At 40.9% G+C, this 21,733-nt stretch overlaps 1 protein-coding gene across 1 annotated transcript in view; it reads left to right on the top strand.

The window, feature by feature from the left end:
- Window positions 1-21,733, top strand: part of LOC131394239 (centrosomal protein kizuna-like) — a 69,108-nt gene that overhangs the window by 7,796 nt on the left and 39,579 nt on the right. The window contains exon 4 of the mRNA XM_058525457.1: window positions 14,645-14,667. Within this exon, the coding sequence (XP_058381440.1) occupies window positions 14,645-14,667 (23 nt within the window). The remainder of the gene's footprint in view (window positions 1-14,644; window positions 14,668-21,733) is intronic.

Below are 21,733 nucleotides of genomic sequence, written 5' to 3'. Positions count from 1 at the left end.
CACAGGACCCAGCCTAGAGTCAAGAGGTGAAAAAATATAATCCACCTCTTGATGGGATGAGTGGCAAAGTCACATTGCAAATGATTGCGCACAGGAATGAGAAGATTACGGTTGCTTTTTGCAATCCACCACAGTACTTGAGGACAAATTCAAATGAAGATAACCTCAGTGTGAGTCAAAAGGGTCAGGAAAGGTTTTATCCCGGTGTTGATGCAGCATCTTGAAGGCTGTAAAGGCTTGAATAAGAAGGAGCAGGGAAAGGGGTGAATGAGGTCTGAAGGAAGAGTGCAAGAAGGAATGCAGATACAGAGAACACAAAGGGCGTGGGAGGGCAGAGCAAAGCGTGTGACTAAGGGCTCATTGAGCAGGGCTTGTTGGAGTAAAGGTTTAAAATGTTGCCTGGGTCATGTTTGAGAAAGACCTTGAATATCAGGGTAAAGAATTTAAAGTTCCTTCTCTGTGTTTTCCAGAACTATTGAAGGTTATTTTAAGAGAAGAGTGGTATGGTGAGTAACTTGATTTAGGAGAATTAATCTGACATCATTAGTTTCATCAGGATTAATTGTATACACTGGTGGGCAGAATTCTGAGATGGCCCCTGAGGTTCCTGCCACCTGATGTACACTCTGTATAATCCCCTCACTTTGCGTGTGGGCAGGACTGTGAGTTTGAAGGATTTCCTTTCTGTGATTAGGCTATGTTACGTGACAGAGATGAAGAATTTTGCAAACATAATGAAAGTCCCCAAATCAGTTGACTTTGAGGTAATCAAAAAGGAATTGTTCGGGGTGGGCCAGACCTAAACATATCAACCTTTAAAAGGGACTAGGCACTTACTGAAATCAGATTCAAAGCAGCTGAGATACTCTCCTGTTCACCTGAAGAAGCAAACTTGCCATCTTGTGACGAAGGCCACGTGGCAGACGATGGTATGTGCCCTGTGGGAGCTGAGGGCCTCAGTCCTATAGCCACGAGGACCTGAATTCTGCCAACAACCAGTGAACTTGGAAGAGGACCCTGAGCTTTAAATGAGTTGCCTGTGAGGAGATGATAAAGATTAAATGAGATCATAAGGGTGAAGCCGTTATCCAATAGGGCTGATCTCTTAAAAGAAGAGGAAGAGACACCAGAGCTTTCTTTCTCTGCCATGTGAGGACACAGTGAGAGGTGGCCATCTGCAAGTCTCACTAGGAACCAAATCAGCTGACACCTTGATCTTGGACTTCCCTGCCTCTAGAATTGCAAAAAATAAATTTTTGTTGTCTAAATCACCCAATTTGTGATATTTTGTTATGGCAACCTGAGCAGACTAATAAACCTGGCTAGAGGTTTATCCATTTTGTTGGGTTTTTCCCCAAAGAACCAGCTTTTTGTCTTTTGATTTTCTTTATTGTTTGCCTATTTTCAATTTCATTGATTTCTGCTCTAAATTTTATTACTTCTTTTCTTCTGCTCACTTTGAATTTAATTTGCTCTTCTCTTTTCTAGTTTCCTAAGGTGGGAGCTTAGATTATTGACTTTTAGAGCTTTCTTCTTTTCTAATGTGTGCATTCAGTGCTATAAATTTCCCTGGAAGCACTGCTTTCACTGCATCCCACAAATTTTGATAAGTTGTATTTTCATTTTCGTTCAGTTCAAAATATTTTTAAATTTCTTTTGAGACTTCCTCTTTTACCCATGTGTTTAGGAGTGTGTTGTTTAATCTCCAAATATTTTGAGATTTGCTAGCTATATTTCTGTTATTGATCTCAGTTTAATTCTGTTGTGGTCTGAGAACATACTTTCTATGACTTCTGTTCTTGTAACTTTGTTGAGGTGTGTTTTATGGCCCAGAATGTGGTTTGTCTTAGCAAACGTTCCATGTGACCATGTGTATTTTGCCGTTGTTGGATGAAGTATCTTATAAATGTCGATTAGATCCAATTTAATGGTGCTATTCAGTTGAGCTATATCCTTGCTGCTTTTTACCTGCTGGATATGTTAGTCACCGACAGAGGTGACTGAATATTCAACTATAATAGTGGCTTTATCTATTTCTCCTTGCAGTTCTATCACTTTTTGCCTGTGTATTTCAATGCTCTGTTGTTAGGTGCATACACTTTAAGGATTTTTGTGATATTCCTAGGTGTAGATTTTTTGGGTAATTATCCTACTTGGTGTTCTCTGAGCTTCCTGGATCTGTAGTTTGGTGGTATATGTTGTTAACTTCGGAAAATTCTTAGCCATTATTACTTCAAATATTCCTTCTGCTCCTTTCTCTCTTTCTCCTCCTTCTGGTATTCCCATTACTTGTATGTTACACCCTTTGTAATTATCCTACAATTCTTGGATGTTCTGTCCCATTTTTTTTTCATTCTTCCTTCTCTTTGCATTTCAGTTTGGGAAATTTGTACTGACATATCCTCAAGCTCACTGATTCTTTCCTCAGCTATGTCCAGTCTATTGGTGAGCCCCTCATAGATGGTCTGTTTTGAGTTTGATGTTTAGTTTTTTGGTTTTGAAATTATGTAGACCATTTAAAATTAATTATTTTTTATAAACCCCTGTATTAAAGAACCAAACTGTTCTCTCTTCTAGTTATAGTACCTTAGTTGAAAATCTCATTTTATAATTCCATTTTGAGTCAACCAAAATTTCCTGAATACCTAGTAGGCCCAAAGCTCTGTACTGTGAGGTATGGGGTTGTAGCAATCTGAAATATGGCTGCAAATTCTTCAACACTCCTCTTATTAAAAGATGGGATCTCTCTCCCCTTCCCTTGAATATGGATGGGCTTATGACTGCTTCAACCAAATAGAGCATGGTAGAATTGATCCTCTATGACTTCCAAGGTTGAGTTATAAAAGGCCATGCAGTTGCCACTCTTTTTGCTGGAACATGTGTTCTTGGAACCCTGAACCACCATGTAAGAAGTCTGACTATTCTGAGACTGCCGTGGTAAAGAAATTATGTGTAGGTGCTCTAGACTGGTCCCAGCTGTGCCCATCCTTGCAGCTATCCCCTCCAAAGTACCAGACATGTAGGCGAAGCCTTCTTGGACCCTCTACCAAGTGCATCCACCAGCTGATATCACTGAATAACCTCTATCAATAATACCTAAAATGGAAGAATCCACTCAGCCAAGCCCTGACTGATTTTCTGATCCACAAAGTCATTAGATATAATAAAATGGTGGTGGTTTTTTTTTTTATTATTGTTTTTTTTGTGTGTGTGTGTGTAAGGAAGATCAGCCCTGAGCTAACATCCATGCCAATCCTCCTCTTTTTGCTGAGGAAGACTGGCCCTGAGCTAACATGCATGCCCATCTTCCTCTACTTTATATGGGATGCCACCACAGCATGGCCTGACAAGTGGTGCGTGGTGCGCACCCGGGATCCAAACCCAGGCTGCCAGCAGCGGAGAGCGCACAGTTAACCACTACACCACGGGGCCGGCCCCAAAATGGTTGTTGTTTTAAGCTACAAAGCTTTGGGGTAGTTTGTTACGAGTCTATAGATAGCTAGTATAGGACTTTGTTCATTTAACATTAAATATTTACTGAGTGCCTACTCTGTCCCAGGCACTACTCTTGCTCTTATGGTATTTATGATCATGCGTGTGGAGGGGAGGAAGAAAACACAAACCAATAAACAATCTGTGTGAAAATATTATGACAAAGAACGAGCAGGTTAAGTGCATAGAGAATGCATAGATGCAATTTAGTGTAGGATACTCAGGGAAAGTCTCTGTGGTGATTTGACACTTGAGAGGAGATCCAAAGTGAGTGAGAGTAAGCCACGTTAAATTGTACCCATGCCTTCTCTGTCTATTTAACCTGCTTTATTCTTTGTTACCTTAATTTTCACCCTGGTATATTTGTTTGTTTATCAATTTATGTTTCATTTCTCTCCTTCAGTGTCTTAGAGATGAGTGGGATATATCTTGAGGAAGAGAATACCATGCAGCAGGAACAGCAAGTACAGAGGCCCTCTAGTGGGAGCATACGTGGTGTTTCTAGGAACAGCAAAGAAGCCAGTGCAGCTGGACCACAACAGGTGAGTGAGGAAGGTAGGAGATGGAGTGAGAGAAATATCAGTGGGCCACATCACAAAGGGTCTTGTAGGCTGTAGGAAGAACTTTGGATTGTGCTTCAAGGGAGGTGAAGAACCACTCTGGCTGCTTAATGGAAAATGAACTGTAGGGGACGGGGTGGGAGCAAGGAGACCTGTTTAGAGAATATTACAGTAATCTAGGCAGTAGGTGGTGGTGCCTTGGGCCAGGGTGGCAGCAGTGAGAAGTGTCAAATTCTGGATATACATATATTTTTTGTGTTTAAAAAAAAATACAAGGCCGGCCCCGTGGCTTAGCGGTTAAGTGCGCGCGCTCCGCTGCTGGCGGCCCAGGTTCAGATCCCGGGCGCGCACCGACGCACCGCTTCTCCGGCCATGCTGAGGCCGCGTCCCACGTACAGCAACTAGAAGGATGTGCAACTATGACATACAACTATCTACTGGGGCTTAGGGGGGAAAAATAAATAAATAAAATAAAATAAAATAATACATAACGTGAGATCTATCCTCTTAACATTTTTTAAGACTTTATTTTTTGGAACAGTTTTAGGTTCACAATAAAATTAAGAATTAGGTACAGAGATTTCCTATATACCGCCTGCCCCTACACATACATAGCCTCCCCCATCATCAATATCCCACACCAGAGTGGTACATTTGTTACAACTGATGAACCTGCATTGACACATCATAATCACCCAAAGTCCACAATTTGTATTACAATTCACCCTTGGTATTGTACATTCTATGAGTTTGAACAATGTATAATGACATGTATCCATCATTATAGTATCATAAAGAGTATTTTCACTGCCCTAAAAATCCTGTGTGCTCTACCTATTCATACCCCCACCCCCACCCCCTGCTAACTACTGATCCTTTTACAGTTTATAGTTTTGGCTTTTCCGGAATGTCATATTCTTGAAATCATACAGTATGTAGCCTTTTCAGATTGGGTTCTTTCACTTAGTAATATGCCTTTGAGGTTCCTCCATGTCTTTTTGTGGCTTGATAGATCATTTCTTTTTAGTGCTGAATAATATTATGTTGTCTTGATGTACTGCAGTTTATCCATTCAGCTACTGAAGGACATCTTTGTGACTTCCACATTGTTGGCAATTGTGAATAAAGCTGCTGTAGACATCCATATGCAGGTTTTTGTGTGGATGTAAGTTTTCAGTTCATTTGGGTAAATACCGAAGAGTGCAATTGCTGGATTGTTTGGTAAGACTATGTTTAGTTTTATAAGAGGCTCCCAAACTGTCTTCCAAAGTGGCTGTACCATTTTGCATTCCCATCAGCAATGAATGAGAGTTCTTGTTTCTATAATCCTTGTTAGCATTTGTTATTGTCAGTTTTTTTGGATTTTAGCCATTCTAATAGGTATGTAATGATATCTTCTTGTTTTAATTTGCAGTTCCCTAATGACATATGATGTTGAGTATCTTTTCATATGCTTATTTACCATCTGTATATCTTCTTTGGTGAGGTGTCTGTTCAGATCTTTTCCCATTTTTTAATTGGGTTATTCGTTTTCTTATTGTTGAGTTTTAAAGAGCTCTTTGTATATTTTGGATATAAGTCCTTTATCAGATGTGTCTTGTGCAAATATTTTCTCCCAGTCTGTGGCTTGTCTTCTCATTCTCTTGACGTTATCTTTTGCAGAGCATAAGTTTTTTAATTTTAATGAAGTCTAGCTTATTAGTTATTTTGTTCGTGGATCATGTCTTTAGTGTTGTATCTAAAAAGTCATCACCAGGGCCGGCCCCGTGGTTTAGCGGTTAAGTGCGCGCACTCCGCTACTGGCGGCCCGGGTTCAGATCCCGGGCGTGCACTGACGCACTGCTTCTCTGGCCATGCTGAGGCCGCGTCCCACATACAGCAACTAGAAGGATGTGCAACTATAACATACAACTATCTACTGAGGCTTTGGGAAAAAAAAAAAAAAGGAGGAGGATTGGCAATGGATGTTAGCTCAGAGCCGGTCTTCCCCAGCAAAAAGAGGAGGATTAGCGTGGATGTTAGCTCAGGGTTGATCTTCCTCACAAAAGAATAAAAAATAAATAAAGAAATAAAAAGTTATCACCATACCCGAAGTCATCTAGGCTTTCTGCTGTGTTATCTTCTAGGAGTTTTATAGTTTTATATTTTACATTTAGGTCTGTGATCCATTTTGAGTTAATTTTTGTGAAGGGTATAAGATCTGTGTCTAGATTCATTTTTGTTCATGTGGATATCCCGTTCCAGCACCATTTATTGAAAAGTTCACATTTTTACATGTACAGTACAATATTGTTAACTGTAAGCGCACTGTTGTTTACCATATCCCTAGAACTTTTTCATCTTGAATGACTGAAACTTCATACTCATTGAACAGTAAATCCTCATTTCCCTCTTCCCCCAGCCCCTGGCAACCGCCGTTCTACTTTCTACTTCTATGAATTTGACTACTTCAGATATCTCATATAAGTGGAACCAACCAGTGTTTGTCCTTCTGTGACTGACTTATTTCGTGTAGCATGAGGTCCTCAATGCTCATCCATGTTGTAGCATCTGACAGGATTTCCTTCTTTTTATGGCTAAATAATATTCCATTGCATTTATATACTACATTTTCTTTATCCATTCATCTGTCGATGACATTTAGTTTGTTTCCCCCTCTTGGCTATAATGCTGCAGTGAATAATGCTGCAGTGAACATGGGAGTGCGGCTATGTCTCTGAGATCCTGATTTCAGTTCTTTTGGATAAATACCCAGAGTGAGATTGCTGGATCATATGGTAGTTCTATTTTTAATTTTTTGAGGAACTTCCATGCTGTTTTCCATAGCGGCTGCAACATTTTACACTCCCACTAATAGTGCACAGGGTTCCAGTTTTTCCACATCCTCAACAATACTTGTTATTTTCTTTTCTTTCTTTTTTTTTTTTAATAATGGCCATCCTAACAAGTATGAAGTGATATCTCATTGTGGTTTTGATTTGCATTTCCCCGATGATAAGTAATGTTAAGCATCTTTTCATATACCTGTTGGCCATTTATATATCGTCTTTTGAGAAATATCTATTCAAATCCTTTCTCCATTTTTTAATCAGGTTATTTGGTTTTTTGCAATTGAGTTGTTAGAGTTCCTTTTGTATTTTGGATGTTAACCTCTTATCAGATATATAGTTTGCAGATATTTTTCCCATTCTGTAGGTTGCCTTTTCACTCTGTTGATTGTTTCCTTTGCTGTGTAGAAATTTTCTAGTTTGATGTAGGCCCACTTATCTATTTTTGCTTTTGTTGCCTGTGCTTTTGATGTCATATTTAAGAAATCATTGCTAAGACCAATGTCAGGCAGCTTTTCCCCTATGTTTTCTTCTAGGAGTTTTACAGTTTCAGGTCTTACGTTTAAGTTGATTTTTAAGTCTATTTTGAGTTGATTTTTGTGTATAGTGTAAGATAAGGGTCCAGTTTTATTCTTTTGCACGTGAATAACAGCACTATTTGTTGAAGAGACTATCTTTTCCCCATTGTGCCTCCTTGATGCCCTTGTCAAAGATCAGTTGACTATATATATGTGGATTTATTTCTGGGTTTCTGTTCTGTTCCATTTGTCTGTGTGTCTGTGTTTATGCCAGTACCATACTGTTTTGATTATTGTAGCTTTGTAATATGTTTTGCAATCAGTAGATGTGACTCCTCCAGCTTTGTTCATTTTCTCCATGTTATTTTGGCTATTCAGAGTCCTTTGTGGTTCCATATGAATTTTAGGATTGGTTTTTCTATTTCTGTGAAAAATGCCATTGGGATTTTGATAGGGATTGCATTGAATGTGTAGCTCACTTTGGATAGTGTGAACATTTTAACAATATTAAATCTTCCAATCCATGAATATGAGATATCTTTCCATTTGTCTGTGTCTTCTTTAATTTCTTTCAGCTATGTTTTGTAGTTTTTAATGTACAAGTCTTTTGCCTCCTTGGTTAAATTTATTCCTAAGTATTTTATTCTTTTTGATACTATTGTAAATGGGATTGTTTTCTTTGGATTGTTATATAGAAATGCAACTGATTTTTGTATGTTGATTCTGTATCCTGCAACTTTACTGAATCATCAGAGTATAAATGCACTTTAAAGCCGTGGACCCTGAGAAGAACATTAGGCAATGAGTGTGAATAGGAAAGCAGCCCAAGGCCTGGCTCCACATTCAAGGTCAGGAAAATGAGAAGGAAACAGCAAAGGAGTTTGAGGCGAAGCTGCAGGGAAGAATCAAGAGAACCGAGAAGAAGTTGTGCTGCAGATGCCAAGTGGAGTATTTCAAGTGAGGTTTAGAAGGATTAAATAACCTTAGAGGTGCAGCTAGCATTCGAACTGACCCCCGGATGCCAGAATTCATGCTCTTAATTTCTGTGCTCTACCATGCAAATCACAATCATAATGGTGATATACCCTTCAATAGCACCCACTCTGTGCCAGGCACTGTTGTGAAGAGCTTTGTTTATAATAATCCATTTATTCCTATCATCATTACCCTTTTACAAAGGAGAAAACTGAGACACAGAGAAGTTATGTTCAAAGTCACAAAGTGGCTCAGTGTACTTTGAGCTCGGCCGTCTGGGTCCAGAGTCTGTATTCTTAACTGATACCCTGGGCTGGTTCCCAGTAACTCTCTACTGCCTAAAAAACTGGAATATCAGAGATAATATTTCATTAGGTTGAATAAGGAAGCTCCAGAAGCAAATGAGATTATTTAATTAGGAAAAGAAAAGAAAACTAAGCGGTGGCAATTTGACCTTTTGCTCTGTCCGTATTGATTTTTGTGCCTTCCAGCCTCAAATAAGCTGAGGAAGTGCTGTGTGCCTTTCTTCAAGCTGAGCAAAGCACTCGCAGAGTTGCTTTGTTCCTTCCCCCCTGGAGTATGGCTGACAGCAAAACGTACTGCTGCCTTTTACACTAAATAAGTGAAAGCCTTGGTTTCTCAGGGTCATAAAAATGTGATCACATGAAGTGAATCTCCTCTAGTGATTTTAATTTAGCCCCTCTTCAAAGTTAAATATGGGAAGGAAGTTCTTGCATCTGAAATTCTTGCATAAAACTGTGTTTCTTGTAGCATTTACCCGCAAGTCACTCTAAGCGGAGCTGGCAGCATGTTTATGGATTCAGTGTTCCTTCAGATGTGATGATGCCTTCAGGTGTCTGCTGTCACTTGCTTGTTTTCTTCACCACTGTCTCTTGTTTTTCCTGGACCTGACCTCTGCCCCTCAACAAGTGGCCCCCTGAGCTTTTTCTTGCTGCCCCACAAATGATCGCTTTTGTTCCCAAAGTAAGGTTGTGCATTACACTTTTGAAAAGATAACCTGGTGCCAGCAGGTGGGGCTGTCAGTGTATCCCCTTCCTGTTCTGCCTGGCACTTCATGCCCCAGTCTTGCCTGTGCCTCTCCTGTTAGCTCACCTACTTTGATCTGAAAAATCTAAGACTTTCCTTATCTTTATTTTGGTTTAAATTTTTAAAAGTCCAGAACCAGGCTTCCAAGAGGGCAGCAGTCCTCAGACCAGATGGTCAGCGAAGTAGGCATTAACTGTCACTCAGTGTCTGTACGGGAGATGTTAAAGGAAGTCTCCATTGACCGACCTGAACCTGGTTCCCCAGCCTTTCCCACCCTTCTCACCATAGGCTTCTGGCCTCAGTCAGAAGAGGTGGGTGCCCTAGAGCAAAGGCAGGAGTCGGGGATACCGAGAACACTCGCAGAGGTTAAAACCAGAGGGACTTGTAACATTTCTTGCAAGACAGGTGCACTGATGAAAATTCTCTCAATTTTTGTCTACTTTTTCTGTTTCTTAAATTCTTATACGTATATTGATGTTTTCATTCATCTTGAGTCAATTTTGAAAATGTAGAGTGTACTAGAAAAATTTTCTAGTTTCTTAATACTTTTCTAAGTTTTCAAATTTGTGGGCAGCTTTTATATTTTACAATTTTTTTTCTTTTTTTCTTTTTTTTTTTTTTTCTGAGGAAGATCATCCCTGAGCTAACATCTGTTGCCAGTCTTCCTGTATCTTGGGTGTGGGTTACCACCACAGCATGGCTGCCGACAAGTGGTGTAGGTCCACGCCCGGGAACTGAACCTGGGCCGCCAAAGCAGAGCATGCCAAACTTAACCACTAGGGCACGGGGCTGGACCCTATATTTTAGAATTTTTACCGTGTCAATAATTATGTTTCTTTTTCATTCATAATTTTATGTCTGCCCAACTTTTTTCATCAATCAATCCTGCATGAGATTTGTCTATTTTATTAATTTCTCCAAATAATCAGATTTCATCCCATCTGTTGCTTTTTAAAAATCTCGTTTGTTTCTGTTATTATCTTTATTATTCCCTTTTTACTTTGCTTGGTTTTACCAGGTGGTTTTTTCTAACTGAGTTGAATGCCTAATTTTCAATCTTTCCCATTTTAGAACATATACTTTTGAGGCTTTAAATTTCCATGTAAGTACTGCTTGACTTGCACCCCACTGGTTTTGACAAATAATGCTATCACTCCCATTCAGTTTTAAGTATTTTAATTTAATTATCTAAATGTTTATAATTATTATATCTTTTTCTTTGACAGGTATTATGTAAAATGATTTTTGGTTGTTTCTAAACATATTAGGGGAAAAGAGGATTCTCTTTTCATTATAGATTTCCAATTTTATCACATTGTTGGCAGAAAATGTGTTCTGAACAACATCTGTCCTTTGGTCTTTGTTGATTGGCCATAGTAATGGCCAATGTTTATAAATGCCCATAATGCTTGAAAACATGTATATTCACTCTTCATTGGGTAGGGTTCTGTATGTTTCCGTTAGCTCGAGCTTAATAATTACATGATTCTAATCACCTATATATTTACTAATTTTTGTTTCATCTATAAGTTTCTGACCTTTCAAAATCTATTGTTAATTAATATTTTTACTTTCTTTCCAGACAGTATAAGTACCTTAGAGACTGGATCTCCATTTCTTCCCCATGGGTCTGCTTCTGTTTTCTTTTCTTTCTCTCGCTTTTTAATCACTCTTATCTTGTTTTTCTCAAATCTCTGGCAATTTTTGAATGGATATTGTGTAGGAGCATTTTGGGAGTGATTTGAGGACAAGGAAGTTTTCCTCCTCTAAAGAGGATTTGCATTTGCTTCTGGCAGGCGCCTGGGGCAGAAGTGATCCTGGGTCCCTTTCATCCAGGTTGAAGAATTGAGACAGTGTGAAGCCAGGCCTTGGTCCCTTTGAGGGCCAGACTCAGTTTCACCGTTATCCACAGGAAGCAGCCCTTTGAAGTTCCAGTTCAAAGTGTGGGTGATTTATTAGGGTTCCCCTTCGTTGGTAGACCTGGACTTCAGTTTTTATTCTCCCACTCTGTGGGATTGCCTGGAGCTCCACTCAGCTTCTCAGACTCTCAGCTGCCTTTTCTGGAATTGGCACATGCCCTTCAAAGAAAAATTGCCCCAGATGTTAGGCTTATCTCTCTGAATTTCCTTTTTTTCTAGGTTTTGATCCTGTAATTCATCACTGCCTTATCTCTCTAAGCTATCAAAGAGATATTTTTTATACTTTTTTTTGTTCTTAGTGCAAGGATTAGCCTGCATTACCTAGGATGCCTTTACAAGAAGCAGAAGTCCTTGTCATGTGCTCTTTTTAAAATGAATTTTATTATTGAAGTATAGCCTACATACTAGTGAACAAATCATGAGTGTACTGCTCCATTAATTATCACAGAGTGAACACAGCTGGTAACCCCCACCCAGTCAAGAAATAGTATCAGCACCCTGAAGCCTACCTGGTGTCTCTTCTTCCCTTCTCCCTCATAGTCGCTTCCACTTGGCTGCTGCTTCCTGTCTGAAGGCCGGGGAAACCAGATATCGTTTGGCCACTTTCAGTTTTAGTTATGAAATGCATAGCTTTGACAAAGTCATTTCTAATTTAGTTTTTCTTTTACCTTTTAAATCTATTGGTGGAACAGTTTTCTCCCCTTCCATTTCATCTTTCTTTCCTTGTGATGAGCCCTCCCAAGTCTTTTAACAATTTGTCCTTTTAGATTGTACACAGTACTTTCTTATTTTATTATGTGTGGTTACTAGAAAGCCTTCCAAACTCATAACCGTCTGCTGACATGGAGAATATGTGATTTCAGAATATTATGTTTTGTACACATTTATGAAAAATTATCCAGAATATGAACCTGTTCCCTTTTATTTCTCCTGTCAGGCTAGCCCTGTCCCTAATTCCCTTTCTTTAACTAGAGATGATCACAAGAAACAAATCAGGAACTTAGTGATTTGTTTGGAATGTTCTCTTTCTCTTTCCCTGCTCTAGACCACAGGAAGACTGGCAGAGCCATGACCTTTTGTGATTATAGTCTTGGATCTCCTTTTGACCAGTATCATCTTTTGACTAATTAAATTTGACTTCAAAGTTCTAGTTTACTATCTTCATCAGATTGATTTTTTCAGCTAAAGCACCTGGTACAGTGACTGGCACATGTTGGCATTTGATAGTTAATGGTAATCTGATAGTGTGGTTCTGGAAGTCAAGATGCAGGGACATACATGACATATAAAGGGAATGGCCAACCTCTTTTTTTTTTTTTAAGTCAGAAATGAACTTGGCTTCTGTCTCTCCTACTCTGACTCTTAGCAATTTGATAAATTTAATTTCTAGCATCAATGAATCAGAATCCTGACAAAATGGACAGTTTGTTTTATTTAGCCCTTTTTACTGAGAAGTGTTGGGTATGATGCACCGTAAGTAGAGCTTGTGCTTAGCATCAGTACATGAGGTCACCAGCGAGGCTCCAGAAGTCTGCGAGTTCAACCAGGAAATCATCATCCAATTGGGTGTGATCAGAAGTTTTCCTAAAAGCTGAGATACCTTCCAGAAACAAGATAATCAGGGCGGAAAATTGATCATAAAGGAAAATCGTAGACCAGGGAGCTGTAAGAGGCTCTCTGAAGCAAGGATGTGTGAGCAGCTGGAAAAGGGTCAGCCTGCAGCTGGGGAAAGGGAAGGCGAGAGGCAGAATTGAGCAATTATGTACTGGGTAGTACTGTTCTGCGGAGAAGGGTGCTGAGTCCGGGGTGGACAACTTGGGAAATGTCCTCTGGAGTGGGACAGTGTGTTTTACCACACTTCACTGTGGCCTAACTGAAATCTTTAATCTTTTGTTAGAGTTAGGCTTAAGGTTGTTATATAAACTTGATATGCTAATGTTTATAATAATGGTAATAATTTCGATCATCTTTGAGTGCTTACTGTGTACCCGATGCTGTGCCAGCTGCTTTACATACATTATCTCATCTGCTGCCGCAGCCCTATGCAGTGGAGGTGTCGTAACCTGCGCTTTACTGATAAAGAGACCTGGAATCTTTTCTGGGCCTATGTCTGGTGAGAGGAGTTCTCCTGCACTCAGGAGGGGCAGGTGGGCCAGGCTGGCTTTCCTAGTTTTATGGCTCCAGAGCTCCCTCTTCTGTTGTTCTCCCAGAATGTTTGTATGTGGCCTCTTACTTTCTTAGATCCCTTGGCTCTTTTCCCCTCCTCCACTTGAAATGGGAAGATTCTTCCTCTGCCGTTATTGTCCCAGTTAAGTTCAATTTAGAGTTCACTCCCAGCAGCTTCTCCTCAGTGCAGAGCTCTGCTGAAAGGGCACTTAGACTGGTAAGGTTCTGGAGTGGTAGGGCCCGGATTGCTCCTGCACCTACCGCAGTCCCTCTGTTCTAACCCTTGAAATGGACCTGCAGCCCCCTTCCAGATGGGCTGCCCTTCTCACCTCAGCCTGCCAGTGAGTACCGCTTGACGATGTGGAGGTTCTTGCATTCTCAGTAACGTCATTCATACTTTTGCTGTTCCTCCACTTCCTTCTGTACAATTGCAGATATAATGGGGGTTTAGTTGCTATCAGTAATTTGTTCCACTCACTCATATTTTGTCACATAATTTTGTCATAGATATTATGCATGAATTTTTGGTTTGCTCTCCTAGTTGTTCTATCTTTTTTTTATATTTATATAAGGGAATTCAGGGAGATTTTTAAAAATAAAGGCTGTGCTGCCACTGTTTTCCTAGAATCCCTCTTATCATTTGATGTTTAAGTGAGTTACAACATTTTTGGGGAAATGTCTCAATGGAGTGTTAAGAGGCCCTATCCCAGCACTCCGGGAGCCAAATAAGAGATGTAGAGGGAGGGGAGGGAGGAGGTGATTGGGGAGAGGGAGAAAGGGAGGGCAGGGGGAAAGAGAGACTAGGGAGGCTGATGAGAGAATATAGCAGGCCTGCATCTCTGCTAGGGAGGGAACCAGCAGGCCACATTCCACGAGGGCTGCAGAAAAATTAGACCTCTTTCAATACAAATTTGAGATCTAAAAGTAGTTTATTCTGAGTGGAACAAGTTTACCTATGGTTTCAAAAGTTGGAGAGGAGACTCTAGGGGTCAAGTCTTGGTTGTTTAAGATTCAAATAAGGTAGGAGAGACTGGAATATGGCCAGGTTTCCAAGAAAGTGGGGCTAACAGCAAACAAGCCTCAGGGAGAGGCCGTGTGTCAGTGTTGCAGTCAGCAGGCCCAGCTGAGCCTGAATTTAGTCCAGCCCAGGCTCCAGATGTGAGTGTAGAAGCCTCCAGATATTTCCAATCACCTGCGTTCCAGATCACCCCATGATATTCAGACTGAGGTCCCTGACATTGCAGAGCAGAGACAAGCCACCTGCCCTGTGCCCTGTCCAAATTCCTGACCCGCAGAAGCCATGAGCATAACAAAAAGTTGTCGATTGTTGTTTTACACCACTAAATTCAGGTTAGCTATTACAAGCAATAGAAAACCAGAATAGCCATGGTGATTGGTTTGGCTGATGAAAGGAGATTAGCCATTCCAGATTTTAAGAGAGGAATGGCTGGAGCACAGGCCTGGAGACAGACCAGCATGGCCCATGTCTAGGGAACTGTTGGTCACTCCAGCTGAAGGAGTGGCTCATGTGGCAGAGTATAGCACCACTGCAGGCCAGGGGAACACATTCAGGGGCTACAGGGGTCTTTTTCTTATCCCTCCACACCCAGCACATGAACAGCCCCTCGATCCTGCTTTGTGCTGGCCCAGCCACACCAAGAGCAAAGATTCTGCTGTTACTGGTATTTATAAAAAGGAGACATGGTAGGGGAGCAGAGTGACAGGGGTAGGATCGTCATTTTAAGATACCTCCCTTAAATTCTTTTCAATGAAATGTAAATTTGAATTATGGAAAAGCCATCCATCAGAGTTCTTTTTTCAAACTTGGCTTTCTGGCCTTGTTGAACATTTACCTATTAATTATCTTGATATACCAGGCTACAAATAACGGGAACACTGTCTCGAACTGCCTTAAACAATAAACACATTTTTGTTTATTTCTGGAAGTCCGGGAGTAAAGCAGGCCCTGGGATTGGTTGATACTGCCCTTCACTTTTGTCATCAAAGACCCAGGTCCTTTCCGTTTCCCTGCTCTGTCATCCTCAGTGCTGACCTCATCCTTAGGCCAGGAACAAGATGGTGGCAGTGGTGTTCTTATGGACTGAGTTGTGTCCCTGCAGAATTCATATGTTGAAGCCTGAACCCCCAATGTGATGGTATTTGGAGATGGGCCCTTAGTGGGTAATTAAGGTTAGATGAGGTTATGAGAGTCAGGCCCTCGTGATGGGATTAGTGCCCTTATGAGAAGAGACCTGAGAGAGCTCTCCTCCTCTCTCTGCCCTGTGAGGACACAACAAGAAGGCAGCCGTCTGCAAGCTAGGAAGTGGGCCCTCACCAGGAACCAAGCCAGCCAGCACCTTGATCTTAGACTTGATCAGTTCCTTATGGCTCATCTTCCCTTTTATTCTCTTAAACTTATATTTCTCACCTTTTGAAGAGCAGTTGTTGAGCTATTGGTGATAGGCTTCTAGAAAAACAAAACTTATTTTAAGCTGGGATTTGATAAGGAACATTTGAGCTTGATAACTGAGTGGGAAAGCTTCCATTCAGTGATGGCTTTTGTGAGGGAATCTGTGCAGATAGGCCAAGCAGATAAGAAAAACTCAAAAAGCAATAAGTGAGACCTTGATATGTTTTCTTGTGCTTTTGTACTGAATCTCACTATTTTGAGTCCCAGTTAGGAGACTTACAGTATTACTTTAACCTACAAGAGAGATGTGAGGAGCACTTCTGAACACCTTGTGTTTAATGGCCTTCAACTAGTTGTCTAACTTTTTTCTATTTTCCTTTGTCAGTGTAAATTCATTTTAATTTGCTTGTCATTTTTGTGGACTGGAAGTGTGTTTGAATCTGCTGCTTAAAACAATGCTAGATTCGTTTTCTTTAGTGCAGTGATTCTCAGATATATTCCAGTAGAATTCTCCTGCTATTGAGTCAAGTGGTCTTTTCCAATTTTTAGGAAAATAAATCTTTGTAATTTTGAGAACTTCCTCAAAATTATTTTAATAAAACTTTGGTTACCTGCTATAGCTTGCCTACTGGAAGAGAAAATGAATGAGTACCAAATGAATAATAATGAAAAATGTGAAATCAGCTGATCCTGTTAGGTTTGATAGATTGGTTTTTCATCATGGGTATTTGTGTTAGTGGTTTGATTTTTATATTGTATACATATATTCATTGTCCGCTAGTAAAAATGTTCCTAATTTGTGTGATGAAATGACGTATATCAGTACTTCATGATATTTTACAGAAAGTTCTAAGAATTCCAGGTGTTCTGCCACCTTAAACATTGAAAAGCACTGCTTTCTAGGATAATTGAATCCCTAAAAGAATTTCCAGTGCTGGGTCTGGGATTGATGGTGCTTGCTGATCAGATGTTATATATTACATGGATGTAGGCTGGACATGGTTGTTTTGGAGCATTATTACATCTGTAATCATGGGCACAGCTGAAACTGGTTTCTGCTGTTTTGAAAGGTGTACTTACCTGGAATTGGGGATGTGCTTGTCTTACATCCCCTGAACTTCCACACTGACGAGAAGCCTTTTCACCTGGCTCCCAGGGTCTACCCAGGAGGGCATTATTTCCTAGCTTGCATCCCGTCTGGTCTGCCTTTCCTCCCAGTTAATCCCCTTTATTCATTCATAATGATGGTTTGTTATCATTCACTTTCTTGTTTCTTTTGGCTTCCTTTTAGCAGCTTCTTAGGTGAATGAGCATTTGAATAATAAATTGATTCAGCTTCTTCATTTTAATACAGTATTGGCCCTCTGAAGGAGCCAGCAGAAAACCAGCACAATTTTGTCAGTAATTCTGTCTTTGATTTCTACCATACTCACATAGCAGGAGGCAATCGTTAATAGCCAAGTGTTCAGTCTCCTTCCTGCTGGTGCCCTCCCAGGGTGCTGCCACTCCCATCTGATTGTCATCATGGAGGTGGGTCCCGAACACTGAGTCAGAACCCAGGGAGGGACCTGCCCTACAGGTCTGAGCTCTCCCTCAGTGGACTCCTCAGTGACTGCCCTAGACCCCATTCCCATTCATCAGAGTTAATTGGCTTCTAAGGAGACTCACTTATCCCAGAGAAGTGACATACTAACTTATTTCAGAGTCTGAACGTTGCCTGAGCCCTCAGTAAGCCCATCCACCATCCCATCATGCCTTCTGATTTGCCTTCTCCCTGGATCCCCTCACGTAGCATAATCTTTGCCAGCCCAGTCTGGTCCTCCTCGTCTCTTCTCTTACAGACGCACGTACACCCGCACATGCACATACACACATGTGGAGACAGACGGAGAGACGTGTAACAGCAAAAGTCTGGTGTTTTGTTTTATGATCCTCTGTTAGTCCTTAAGCTCCAGCAAAGATGATTCTACCCTGAAAATATCAGATGCCCTTTTACAAAAAGCACCCTCTAGAGTTTAATTATAGAACCAATTATGATAATGTCTAATAAAAAATTTTATTATGTTCATAGTATTCTTTAAATTTAGTCAAAATACAAGGCCTGATTGTATTACATTTCTGAAAGGTGTCGGGGGAAGAGGGGGAATCTCCCTCTGTCCTTTTCCTTAAGGTTCTTATGGCTGGCCAAATAACAAGACAGGTTAGCAGGAGAAAATAATACCAAGTTTAATAACATGTATACATGGGAGAAAGCAGGGACACTGTGTTTATCAACACAGTAGCAGAGATTCTCGTCTTAAATACCATGTCCAACCAAAGACAAGGAGGATGTTGGGGGCGGGGGTGTTAGTTACAGGAGATTATCACTAAAGCACTGTAAACAAGAGTAAGGCTTATTATGCAGTTTTAAGGCCTCACCTTCTACATTGATAAGTCTCTAGAAATGAGGTCATCCCCTCTCTTCCCAATACAGAGAGGGAGATACCTTTACAAATGGAGACTTCCCTTGTAAATGATTGTCTGGTAACTCCTCGCAGGGCCATCTAGAGCATGTGGCCAGAGAGACAGAACTTCCGATAAGATGGGCTTGTTGGTGCCTTTTCTATTGTAACCTCTATCCTACATTATCTTTATAGCAGTCATGATAATAACTCCTTCCTGAAACAGATCTTTTGTTTTAAATTCTTTAGGCAGTTTGGGAGGGGCAACTCAAATATTCTTCCTGAGTTCTTTGAGTCCTTATTGTCTTCAGCTCGAAATAATCCGCATACCAGAGTGGTGCTTCCTGGGGTAGCTTGCCCTGAGCACCATCAAAGGCATAAAGTTGTATGATAAGACATTGACCCTCCATGTTCTTTTTTGCAGCAGATATTTAAAGCTAGGTCACTTTAGGTGACTGGCTCCATAAATCCGTTGTGTGCACCTCAGATTGGAGGATGCAGCCAGCACCCTAATGACAACACCCCGCTGGCAACACATCTGTGCTGATTTAAAGGAAATCCAGGGAGCAAGAGTAAATGTTTCCAGTGTTCACCTTCCCAGCAAAGAGGATTTTTATCAACTCAGGTGTTGTTTGGGATCCACAGACCTATCAAAGAGCAAATTAAGAACACATCCATTTCAGGGCCGGCCCCGTGGCTTGGCGGTTAAGTGCTCACGCTCCGCTGCTGGTGGCCTGGGTTCGGATCCCGGTTGCGCACCGACGCACCGCTTCTCTGGCCATGCTGAGGCCGTGTCCCACGTACAGCAACTAAAGGGATGTGCATCTATGACATGCAACTATCTACTGGGGCTTTGGGGTAAAAAATAAATAATAAAAAAAAAAAAGAACACATCTGTTTCATAAAGGAGCCATCCTTTATGCAGCCATCGCTAATGACTCGGCTGCTAAAATCTCATTATGGGTTCAGGCTGGTTATCTCTGTTTAAGGGTAGAGGGAAACACCCTATTATAAATTCTCTCAGGCCTCCCAGCACCTCAGTAAGCAACTTAAAAAAAAAAAAAAGGAAAGGTGATATGGGAGGAGTAGTTCTGAAAATTAAAATGGAACAGAATGAAGTTTTGAAGCCAAAGAGGGGGAAAAGGCAAGGGTTTTGCTTGTGAGGCCTCTGCTACAATAAAGAGGACCTTAACGCAGACGGACCGTAGCCTACAAAATGCAGCCCATAATTCAAGCTGTCAGCTTAATCACGCTGTTTCCAGGTATAGAGAAGGAGCCCTTGTTTCCAGGGCTAAACAGAGAGCCTTGTTTGCTGACCCCTAGTCTGCAGCCTGCCGCTGCAGACCGCCCTGCTCTGTTGGCCTTTGTGTTGCTGTCCCCTCCTTCCCTCATTTTTGGCATTGTGTTCCCTTCAAGTGACCCCCTGGAAGGGACCACCCAGGGGGCTGCACAATGGGGACCAAGGGAGCCACCAAAACATAGGTTTTGTAAGACAGCCTGTTAAAAGAAAAATACTCTTTAACTATGTATGTGTTTGTCCTTTCTACAACTGTTTTGTGTGGCAAACAAAACCCCATGTACAGACTTCACTGTGGCCGCACATACAGCTGTTCCAGCCATCGGGTGTCAGGCTTGAGATAGTTCCTCCCAGTTTATTTTCCCAGGGCACTAATTCTTGATGTGGTTTATATTTACATGTTTGGATTTATGGTCAGGAAACTTGATATCAGAGTAAACAAATTGCACTGGCTTTATGAAACTATTTTATCAATAGTCTTCAGAATTGGTGGCATTGCTCTTGGGTGAAACTTGTCTGTAATGCTACTTAACAAAAGCTAGCAGCTGGAATTCAGTTCTCAATAGCCATTTACACCTCTGTAAAAGGATTAGCTCTCGCCAATTGTTACACTGTTTAAATCTTAATTTGCATCTTTATGGAGGTAGGGCTTCTACAGACCTCTCTGGTTCTCTGTTGTATTTGTGTACCTGTGGGTGGGAGGTCACTGGAGGTTTTCTCTTATTGGTGAAGGTGCTGAATTGCTTCAGGATGACCAGTAAGCTACACAAATTGAATTAGCGTATCAGGGTTTGACTGACAACAGCCCGCTTTGGCTCGTTAGTTATATTTTGTAGCAGTTGTGGTCTTTAAGTGTTGGGTGCATGAATGCATTCTGTTACTTCTGTTTAAATTTAACAATTCTCATGGGTCTTAGGAGGATTTTAAATGTTGTTGATTGTAATCAACAAATTTCCTTGGGAATTAAATGTGAAAAACAGAACCAGAACATGATCAAGTGATGGTTTTATTTATTTATTTTTTTAATAGATAGAGATAAAATATGCAACTAAGACTTTATTTATTTATTTATTTATTTTTTGGTGAGGAAGATTGTTCCTGAGCTAACATCTGTGCCAGTCTTCGTCTATGTTGTATGTGGGATGCCACCACAGCATGGCTTGATGAGCGGTGTGTAGGTCCGTACCCGGGATCAGAACCTGAGAACCCTGGGCTGCCGAAGCAGAGCGCTCCAACTTAACTACTATGCCACCGGGCCAGCCCCAAAGTGATGGTTTTAAAAGTAATCTTTTCTATCCAGGCCATGTGTTCTTAGTTTAAAGATCAAAACCTTCTTATGTTTTGGAAGGAGTGTAGGGTCAAACCCATGAGAAGGAAGAAGTTGAGTGTGCAGGCCCGTGTTCTGCAGGCACTGGAATGGGAAGCAAAGGCCGGTCGTGTTGCCCTTTGCCCACCGTTCTGCATATGGGCTGTTCCTAAACCCCACACTCAGAACTACAGACCACCTCTGCAGATGATGCCTTTTTGTTGTTGCTCATTTAGCAATACAATTTCCTTCCCCAAAACGTTGTTCTGGATGTGACCAACTATGGTGCTTTATTATTCTTCAGTCTCATTAAAAATACAGTAAATGTATTTTATAAAACTTTTTAAAAGTAACATTATATTATGTAAATTATGAAGTAAACTCATTACTAGTTATGGGCAGTGATTACCACACCATTTTGAGACTGTTGTTCCCTAGAGAAAATAAAACCTGAAAGTCATGCCTTTAGTGCTGCAACTGAAACATGTCCACTCTGATAGAACACCCACGGGAATGTGTGGAAGTTACCTGGTGGGGTTAAGGAAAAGTTTATTTTCTACAGCCCTCATACAGGGTCATTTTTGCCAAAAAGTAATTCTCAGTTTGCAGTACTGAAAGGAAAAGCATGGCACTTTTTCTCTCTTCCTTGCTTCCAAAAAAAATTGTACCTTCCTTTGAGTGTTCCCATTAGCCTGGAGTGGAGTTGTTTTCTTTTAAATTCTCTCTTAAATTCTGTGTGACTGGAAGATGAAAATGAAGCTAGAAAGCAATTAC

This window comes from Diceros bicornis, chromosome 30 (assembly GCF_020826845.1).
Source record: "Diceros bicornis minor isolate mBicDic1 chromosome 30, mDicBic1.mat.cur, whole genome shotgun sequence".
NCBI classification, from domain to species: Eukaryota; Metazoa; Chordata; class Mammalia; order Perissodactyla; family Rhinocerotidae; genus Diceros; species Diceros bicornis.
The sequence above is the reverse complement of the archived record's forward strand: the minus strand, read 5'-3'. Positions and strand labels throughout refer to the sequence as shown.